This window comes from Glycine soja, chromosome 20 (assembly GCF_004193775.1).
Source record: "Glycine soja cultivar W05 chromosome 20, ASM419377v2, whole genome shotgun sequence".
NCBI lineage: Eukaryota > Viridiplantae > Streptophyta > Magnoliopsida > Fabales > Fabaceae > Glycine > Glycine soja.
Genome location: NC_041021.1, coordinates 45053996 through 45064661, shown reverse-complemented (window position 1 = coordinate 45064661; position 10666 = coordinate 45053996). Strand labels below are relative to the sequence as shown.

Sequence of the window (10666 nt, the reverse complement as noted above, 5' to 3'; positions counted from 1 at the left end):
TAATTTTTTATTTGTTGAATATTCAATCGATATATTTAAGACATTAATACTTGTAAAATATATAAAATTGGTTTTGAAGTAAAAATTGTACCAATAACAAATTAGAAAATTTCTTGAACAGAATTTTATTGAGAAAGAAATATTTGTTCGTTTTAACTTATTGTTCATTGTTTTTACATTTAGTCCATGTAGTCGATCCACCTAGTGGGATATGTTTTCACATTTGGTCCCCAAGTCACGCAGTTGATTCTTCACAATCCTATCCACAATTGAGCTTATGACATAGTAACTATTAATCATAAACTTGCAATATTGTGATGCTGATAGATTTCAGCATTGGTTTTGCCATGAACGTGAATATCTTGTTTGGACAAGACAAGGGTAAGTATTGGTTGAGAGAGTTTGGAATGTTGTTCTCAGAAAAACTACATGTTCGTTGTCCTGGTTTGTTGTTTCTTTGGGATCAAACAACAGTACTCAATCACATGTTTGTGTCATCTTTAATAAGTTATGGAGTAAACTTGTTACATTTGATTTAAATATATATTGAAGATAATTCGTAATAATTGTAGAATTTATAAAATTAGTATTAAAAGGCATAATTAGTTGTTGGTGTTTTTATATGTCTCACAATTTATTCCTGAAGAAAAACATTGTCGAGTTGCCCTCATAAACAATAGGAATATTCTTAAGTATCTTTTTTGCAACAAAATATAATAAAGAGAGAAATTGAGTACAATGAGTAAGCATATGCTTGTTTTGGATTTTAGTATATACAGTTGATTTTGATGATTTTAGTTTTAAAAGAGTTAATTTTTTAAAAACTAATTTCATCCGAATCCTCAATTAAGCACTGTTTTTATTTTATGAAGCCAATTAAGCACTATATATTTTCGTTCTTTCTTGTACAGTATATATTTTCAGGTTATAACAGTTATATAAATTTATTTAAAAAATAGGATATATAAAAAAAGACTTAAATATAGATAAAGACATAATTAGTAAGACAAAACGCATTGATTGTTTTACACTTTTAAAAACATAAATAAATGGGAGGAAAGTTTTGGCAAATAAAAAAACAACAGAAAAGCAGTATTTTACACTTTTATTGGACTTTGTGCCCGTAAAAGCAGGCTTCCCTTTACATTTAAAAAAAAAATGGTAAACATACCCCTCATTATTCATTAATGTGGTTTATATATTTAAACAAATAGATAAATAAAAAGTGAAGAAAAGTAAAATTGGTAAATGCAATGAATAATATGATGAAAAATATATGAATAAGAAAATGAATAAATCACTATTTTAATCCATGAAAGTATATGGTATTGTCACATTAGTGGTTGAAATAAAGAAAATTCTAAATAAGTTATTAAAAATGTAATTCATTACTTTTATTAGTCCAAATCTTTTTTAAAAAATTGTGCGATTAAGTAATAATATCAATATATACTTAAAAACCAAGATGATAATAAATAATGAAATTAAAAACATAGATGATATAATTGAAAATTACATAAAATTATTTAATTTGGGGTTTAATAACCTATGCTCAATTTTTTAGAAGCAACATGTTAACAAATTATAACCACAACTAATTTTAAGATACGCCTGGTGCCTGCTCCTACTGATGTATTCCTTTTAAGAAACAAGTGAATGTATATTAGCTAATACTTGTAAGATTTGTCAACATACACCCACTTATTCTTTAAAAGGAGCATGTTAGTAAACTATAATTATAATTAATCTTAAAATATACTCACATGTAAGTGGCTAACATACTCATTCTACAACTTATTCTAAAAAATAAGTATGTGTACATTTGCATGTCCCATTTAAAATTCCTTAATTTTAACATTTAATGTAACAATGAGTTACAATTTTAAAGACGAGAATGGGAATTTCTTATAAAATGAAAATAAAACGAGTTATAGGCAGGATTTGAGTTCCTCTAAAGTATGAAATGCATGTCAAAATTATTATTTTATAAAATTGGTTCCTTACATTACAGATACCCAAAATAAAGTGGTGTTACTTGAAGCAGGTGGTATGTCAATAAGTACCAATACTGGTAACTTGTTAAGTTGTTGTCATGATGATCTATAAGTAACTACAAACAAAAATGGGGGCCCATGCCAGCATGAACATGGCAATTGGCAATCTATTATTACACAATAATAATGCACGGCTAGGATTTTGTTAGGTGCCTGCACCGTCTAAGACAAGGTACAGATATACACATAACAATAATCTGATAAAGCCTCCTCCTTCCTTCTGTTTTGTCATCGTGAATGTTCACGTTTTTTCACATACACAAAAACACCATCAAAAGCTGTATCTATAATAAGAACCGAGAGTAAGAACCATCACTAACTGCATATGCACAGAGAGTGTGTATGAGAACATAAAGCAAAGGTACTTGTCTTAGCCACCGGTTTCTTTTCTCTGTGTTCTCCTCTCCCTTGGTTTTCACTTTTCAGTTTATTTTCTTTGGAAACGAACAAGGAAAAAAACAAAAGCCGCTTAAAGTTGCTACTTAAGCACACCCTTTTGGTTTTCTTTCCTGGTGTGTGTGTGTTTTTAAGTTTTGTATAAACAAAATGATGAAAATGCATGCATAACCAAAATCTGCCATATTCATGAATATATGTTGAGAGGTTAATTAGCATCTCTGAGTAAGAATATGTAATAGAAAAGGTTTCAAATCTCACCCCACGTGCAGTTTCCATTTTGGTTCAAAGTGAAAAGTTAAGATTAGGATACTCATTAATTTAGACCCGGATTTGGAGTTGCAAAATTACCTTAAAATTTATTATATTGATTTTCTTCCTTTCTGCTTTTTATGCGTCAGTCATTTTGTGAAGGTGAATTGCTGAAGAGATAGCAGATTTTTGAAGGAAGATGAATAACTCTGTTTCAGAAAACAGTTTCATCATTGAGAGTGATGAAGAAGATGAGGAGAAGGATTTGAATAAAGGTGGAGTTGATGGAAACGATTCTGATTCTTCCAATTACTCAAATGAAAACCCTCCACAGCGAAAGCCCAGTTCTTACAACATTTCATGGCCTCAGAGTTACAGGTCAACCCCTTCTCTTGTTTCAATTCCACTGTATTTGTGAATTTCTTATGATTGTGTTTTCATATGTCCTTTTTTTTTTTCCTTCAATGTTTCTAGAAGTGTCAAAAGGGCATCTTCTAATTTCTGTACAAATATGGTTAATTGTCTTTTTCTTTTCATCCCTTTTTATTATGATCATTGGAAAAGTGATTTTACTTTTTGGGTGAAGGTAAAAAAAATGTTATGATCCTTTAGAAGAAACCAGAATATACCACTTGTGATTGACAATTGGCATGGTCAAGAAGCTATGTTAAAAATTTGGAAAAAAATCACCAACCAATTGTTGTGTAGTGCATGAATTGTATACTCATGCTGTTGTTGTGATTGATGATGTTTCAGGCAATCTATTGATCTATATAGTAGTGTGCCATCACCAAACATTGGATATTTGGGCACACCTTCTCTGTCAAGACTAAGCAGTTCTTTTCTTTCTACATCATTGACAAGGAGGCACACTCCTGAAGCACTTCCTTCAGTGGCAAAGCCTCTGATACAAGACACAGAAGATGAGCAGCATCAGAGACGTAGCTCTCACACCTTGCTTCCTCCTCTTCCTTCTAGAAGGTCTTCTTTGATTAAGAAGGATTCCAAGGTTATTCATCATGAAGTTCCCTCTGGCCACTGCTCTTTTGGACAAGCTGTGCTTAATGGTAAATTGTTTAACCCTGGCTTTCTAAACTCTTGATTTGATCTATGGTCAGAATTCTATTATAAGAAAAAAAATGTTCAACCCTATCTTTGAAGTGAACAAAGGACAAAAGAAGGAAAAAATATTAAATCATTGGTTAAGGTAAAAGAAAGAAATGATACAAATTAAATGATGTACTATATATATATATATATATATATATATATATATATATATATATATATATTAAAGCAAATTTACACCTATTATATATTTGAAGGAAGTTTCTAGACGCAAGCAAAATTTGGCGAGAAAAAATAGGGGATGTAAATTTATTCATGTATTTTGTCTTTCTTTTGTATCCATACATAATCATGATCAGAGTTGTAAAGAAGGGATGTTTCTTTGTGCTTGAAAATTGAGACAATGCACGGATTGCATTAAAAAGAAGCTAAACAAGCAGGATAACACTCCAAAAAACAGCGTCCATAAGAGTTACATGACAAAATAAATAAATATATAAAAAAAACATGGCGGGTACCCTCCCTGTCCCACTTGATTGATTAGGTTTGAGTTAGGATCAGATCTTACACAACTTGTAAATTGTGAGGTGCGAATAGGTTTGAGATATAGACACTCACTTAAACCACTTTAAACCCAAATATGTCCCGATAATATTTAAATTATAATAAAGTAAATCATAGAGTTAAGCTTTAGTGTTTGTATTAATCATACAAGTTGGTTAAATTTTTTTCCTTCATTTTATGAATTATTTAATAAAAAGTACTTGAAATGTGTTTTATTTGAAGATAAAGGGTTGGGTATCTATTTTTCATCCTTATTATTAGTGAGAATGAGCAGCCGTTCGGAACATATGTGTTTTCTGCAAGCAACAATTAAGATGTCCAACACACACATTCAATCATTCCTCTGACTGTGGGGACCATATTAGCCAATGATGTAGCTTTTCCGAGCTTATCAGGCCTACATAAATTAAAAGAGTGATGGTTCAAACCACTTTGTCAGCATCACTTGTTCAAAATGGTTCATAATTTCATTTTTCATATCCAAGTTGACCATGATCTTATATAATTTAGATTGTATTTAACTCATTAGGGTCGGTCCAGTGGTAGGAGTTGGGGTAAATGTACAATGACTTAAATTCGATCCTCTTTGTCATCATTGTAAAAAAGAAAAAAATTGGTTAAGCTAATTTTGACATGTGTACTAAAGAAGGTCATTGGTTCTGCATTGAAAAACAACGTAAATTGCATGATTTTTAGCCCTCTAAAAAAGGATAGAGGCAGACAAAGGATAATAGAGGAAATTATTAAGAGGCATCTTATGGTGAATAATATCTCAGAGAATTTGATCTTTAACCGAACCGAATGACATTGTGTGATCCATGTAACTGACATTACATAGTGGGATAAGGCTTTTTGTTGATGATATTGATTTAAAACTATTTGAATTGCTGGTGATGCTGTTCCCTTATTCATATTTTGGATTTTGTAGGCATAAATGTTCTTTGTGGTGTTGGAATCCTTTCTACACCTTATGCTGCCAAAGTAGGTGGATGGCTTGGGCTTTCTATATTGGTCATTTTTGCAATTATTTCATTTTATACTGGGCTGCTTTTGCGTTCCTGCTTGGACAGTGAACCTGAGCTTGAGACATACCCTGATATTGGCCAAGCTGCTTTTGGTACTACTGGACGTATTGCCATTTCAGTAAGTCATCATGCTGATCTCTACTCTTATTTGAAGTGTCCATGTCCTATCCGTTTCTCACATGTATTCATGTCAAACACATGTATTAAAATATCACAATAATCAGATAAAGTATAGCATTTATTATGTCTATGATGACTCATGCCCACTTTTCAAACATTGGTTCTCTATTTTGATTTAAGATTTATGTTTTAGGTTAATTTCATAAGTTGTATTATAGATGTGTTAGGTCTTGTAATTTTTAAAATTGGTATGTTCCCATGGCTCTATCATGTCGTTTATGTGTTTTCTATGGGGACAAATGGTATGTTAATTAAAAATAACTAGTCTCTAATATCTCTTTTATGCTTTCTCCTTTTTTCTTCTTTGGATGCAGATAGTATTATACGTGGAATTATATGTAAGTACAGATGCCTTCACTCAGCAGTCAGCAGCGAGTATTCCGTTTGTAGTCTCACCTATAGTAATTTGTTAAAACCAAATAATTATAATGATGAAAATGAAATTCTAAGTGGCTACCTATTTGGATTCCACAGTTGCATCTTATTGGCCACCTATTATAACGTTTTTAAATTTCTAGCAACCACTTTGCCTATTGAATATTTATTCATGCAGGCTTGTTGCATTGAATATATAATTTTGGAGGGCGACAATTTGTCTTCCTTATTTCCAAGTGCACACTTAAATTTGGGTGGAATTGAACTGAATTCACATACATTGTTTGCTGTGATTACTACCTTGGCTGTTCTTCCTACTGTTTGGCTCCGTGACCTAAGTATTCTAAGTTACATATCTGGTAAGAGCTTATTTTTGGTGCAAGTAATGATTAGTTATCCATTAATTAAAGTTAAAGCTTGGTCAAATAAGGTTTTATCATACTTCATGGTGTCCTTTTCTGTAGTGGGATAAGCTTTGTTGTTGTTGTTAAAGGAAATTATAATACATGAGATTGATCATAATGTATCAAGTTACCAACTATATTTAATATTTGTAGCTTCTCAAATTTCATTCCTCTAGCTGTTGTCATTCATAATTGGTTACTAATTGCCCATGAATTTGTATGTTTTGGCAGTCAGCAATGGCATATTACACTATCATCATTATTTGAAAAAGCTTATTATAACCTTTTACCATGTTTGTTATAGCTGGTGGAGTTGTTGCATCAATTTTAGTGGTTCTCTGCCTATTATGGGTTGGCATAGAGGACGTAGGCTTTCATAGCAAAGGGACCACACTCAATCTTGCAACTCTTCCTGTTGCTGTTGGTCTTTATGGTTACTGCTACTCTGGACATGCTGTGTTCCCAAACATTTATACATCCATGGCAAATCCAAACCAATTCCCTGTAGTCCTCTTAGCATGGTAAATGACTTTTAGCTATAATCTATAACTCAGCTGCCACTAGTCCTTTCACTAAATATTAAATCTCCTCAAGTCCTGTACAAATTGCAATTTACAAATATAATCAAAAGATATAATTATCTGTTTTAGGTCAACTAGAAGAGAAGTATAAGCAAGGCAGATCATCTAGCAGTTAGGCATGAATGCCTCAAGATGTGGAATATATGATGTACATGTTGCATAAAATCATTATTTTCTTTAGTGAAAGTTCTATCTCTTGAGTCTAATAAAACCTGTGATTGTTCTTTTTCTCACAGTTTTGGAATTTGTACCTTGTTGTATGCTGGAGCTGCTGTATTGGGATACACAATGTTTGGAGAAGCTATTCTGTCTCAGTTCACTCTTAACATGCCTAAAGAATTGGTAGCAACCAAGATTGCTGTCTGGACTACGGTATACTTATTCTACATTCTATTTCAGATCTTTTTTAGTGGAAACATCTTTGATTAGATGTGTATTTTATTTTTCTTTTGCTTTTCTCCATTTAAAAGAATGTTTGTGATTTTGGGATAATTGATTCTTAACATAGCATTAGTTCCTCTATAACCATTGACCAAGTGCCTAAGGGAAGCTGATCATATTATTCAGGATATTAAATTTAATTGTTCTAGTGTTACCCGGTGGCACTTTAAGTTGCCAGTTTTCAATTTTCATATGCCTCTTTTTGAGGTCAATGAAGGAGTTGGGGAAAGAGCTTCTCTATTTTTGTTTCATTTATTATTCTCATACTATGGCTTAATTCAGTATCAGCATATTATTAATGTTTTATTAACCATATAAATAACCAAGATTTTTATCTGTTACTTTTTTTTGCAGGTGGTTAATCCATTTACCAAATATCCTTTATACGTGCCTTACATAAATACATATGAGCATGCATGTCATTATATATACTATGGAAAATGTCATTCAACATAAGGAATGGCTTTGTTTCCATCCTGCATTTATCAACTTCTTTATTTGTGGCAGCATTTATAATTTGAAATTTCTTCTTCTTTTAAGTGATATTTGAGAAAAATACGAATGAGAAATTCTGTTGCAAACAAAATATTGCCAAGTAATTCAAGCATTTTGTATCATCAGTGCAAGGAATGCTGCCTGCACAATTGAGAACATTTCTAATTAGCATCATGTTTTACTTAAATTGTTATTTTTTTTTTATAAAACATGATGAAGGACATAGACTTTCTCCTTGTATTCTTTTTCATGTACATGAAGATGATAGATAGCATTTGACAGGAAAGAATATGTTATATAAATTTTAATCACACATGTATCTTTGAACAGGTTTTTTATGTCATGTCATTTCTCTTGCATTTCTAAAGTACTCTTACACTGTGAGCAAAGAAAGATGTTTTTTACTTAATTAGCTTCACGTATGCGTTGACTATATCCCCAGTGGCAATGAGTCTGGAGGAGTTGATACCATCAAACCATGCCAAGTCTTATCTATATTCCATCTTCATCAGAACAGGGTTGGTACTTTCTACCCTGGTTATTGGTCTCTCAGTTCCCTTTTTTGGTAAGTCTTTCTACTTCCTATTCCCATGTCTTGGTTGTTGATCAATTTTACTTTCAAAGGAATTGTCTCTTCAACATTATTTCTTTACATAACCTGGAATCTATTTATATATAGACCAACTGAGGGAACAATTAATTGCATTACTTTCTCATTTCAGAAAATCTTTGTACTGTGACACTGTATATTAACAGCAAATATAATTTTCCTCTTTTACAGGTCTGGTGATGTCATTGATTGGATCATTACTCACAATGCTTGTTGTAAGTTCCTTTCAGCTTATCTTATCTGTTCTTGCTCCTAGAGTTACTGACCTTAGCATTTTACTAATTAAAACCAACCTTGATGACAGACTTTGATACTACCCTGTGCTTGTTTCCTAAGAATCTTGCGGGGCAAAGTGACACGAACACAGGTATGATGATTTTACTATTAAATTATACAGCTCAATATAAATCATAAATTTGTAAGGTTGAGTTGATAACTACTCTATTTTTTCATCTCTTAACTTTGGAAGATGGTACACAAATTAAGAAATGTACTAAATATCCTCATTTATATTTTAACTTCCTAATAGGATATTTTTTATTATTTATCTCTCATTTCCTTACTTAGTGGGATAAGGCTTTGTTGTTGTATTTATCTCTTGTTTACGATAAATGTGTAAAATATTTAAGAATTAAGTAGAGAAAAGAATACACTTGAAAAATCAACAAATATTTTTGATGCACCACTAATTTATTTCAAGCATTACTTGCATAGTGATGATCAACTCTACCTTGAATCTACTTTTGTTTCATATGTCTACAGGCAGCACTTTGCATTACAATTATCACAGTAGGTGTTGTATGTTCTGCTTTTGGATCATACTCCGCCCTTGCCGAGATTGTGAAGAGTTTGAGGGGATGAAGTTTTGAGACTCAAATCCTGGAAGATTAGATATGTGATATGTCTGCCGCTATTTAGTCTGTCCAGATATTCTATCTAGTTTGATTGCACATCCACAATTTTGAGTCAATTTTTTGCTTGCCATGACTTTTCCAATCTGTTTATTTGTGGTTTTTCTGATCCCCTGTTTCCTTACCATAAAAAGTTTTGCTCATGTTTGAAATATTGGTAATCATAGAGTGTGGCAGACAAAACACTTAAGAGTTTGTAAGAAGCGATCAAATGAACTTGTTGAAGAGATTTTTTATTTCTATGTTCAAAGTGTCTAGTGCAATCTTTTGTTGATGATAAAGGATATTTATAACCATTTAATGCAGCAAATGCAATATAGAGTACTTAGTCACCAAAAGGGCTCCAACATAAATTATAGCACAATGAATAGGTAGTGTCTTCAATTTTTCATTCAAGACAGCAATGTTTGTTAGGCTTAATGGATGCAGCTCATACTTAGTTGCCTAACCTTACTTTGTTACCTTGTTCGTTCTTCATAATTTATGGAGAATAAAGGCATGGTTGCCATGTTGAATAAACTTTCTAATCATAAAATTTCAAGTTATAACACATTATTTTCACTAACCTGCGCTCATTCCTCTTAGTTTTTAATCATAAATTTTCCAAGACTTTTGGTTTTATTATTCTTTTAAGAATCATAGTTAAATTAACATCAACCACCATGATAATCTCTAACTGGTCTTCGAAGCCTACATACGAGTTTGTTATTTTTTTAGCTCTGACTTATTTATTTCATGACTTTGGCTGTTTTGCACTGATTCACTGAAGAAATACTATTGCTGGCTTCAAAATGAAAATGAATTTTATTTTTTCTATCACGAATCATACATGAAGTGCATTTGACAAGATATTTTAGATAATTTTTAACTTTTTTTAATAACTTTTAGTGTTTTTTAGACCAACTTAAAATAATATTTTTTAAAATACTAATTTCTAACTTTTTATATTTATTTTATTTTTGTCCATAAATATTTATTATATTTTCTTTTTAATATTTTCAATTTAAGGTAAAAACATTACATAAATATGTCTATTTATATTTTTTTTAATTTTCTAGTTACTTTAACAAATAATCTCATAAAACATTTATGATTTAAAATTAAAGGATAATTTTTTAAGTTTTAATTATTTTTTAATTATTAATTAATTTTTCAGCTTTCAATTATTTTTTTCGATTAGTGTTATCAAACTTAATCATAGTTGAAAAATCGTGTTCATTAACATTTGTCTAATGTTTTCGTCAGTGTTGAAATTAAAAAAAAAAAAATCGTAAAGTCACTGATCAATAATCTATTATATCATAGAATCA

At 31.1% G+C, this 10666-nt stretch overlaps 1 protein-coding gene across 2 annotated transcripts; it reads left to right on the top strand.

The window, feature by feature from the left end:
* The first annotated feature begins 2245 nt into the window (after positions 1 to 2245).
* Positions 2246 to 9606, top strand: LOC114403194 (amino acid transporter AVT1C-like). 2 transcript variants are annotated; one of them, XM_028365990.1, is made up of 13 exons: positions 2246 to 2415; positions 2865 to 3080; positions 3459 to 3769; positions 5263 to 5477; positions 5854 to 5877; positions 6093 to 6273; positions 6623 to 6839; positions 7136 to 7271; positions 7695 to 7714; positions 8255 to 8400; positions 8617 to 8660; positions 8750 to 8812; positions 9208 to 9606. In XM_028365990.1, exons 2-13 carry the CDS (start codon positions 2902 to 2904, stop codon positions 9304 to 9306), a joined length of 1635 nt encoding a protein of 544 aa, XP_028221791.1. In that variant the 5' UTR covers positions 2246 to 2415; positions 2865 to 2901; the 3' UTR covers positions 9307 to 9606. The 2 variants fall into 2 exon arrangements, with proteins under 2 accessions (XP_028221791.1, XP_028221790.1); XM_028365989.1 differs by having other exon boundaries at positions 2852 to 3080.
* Positions 9607 to 10666: the final 1060 nt, after the last annotated feature.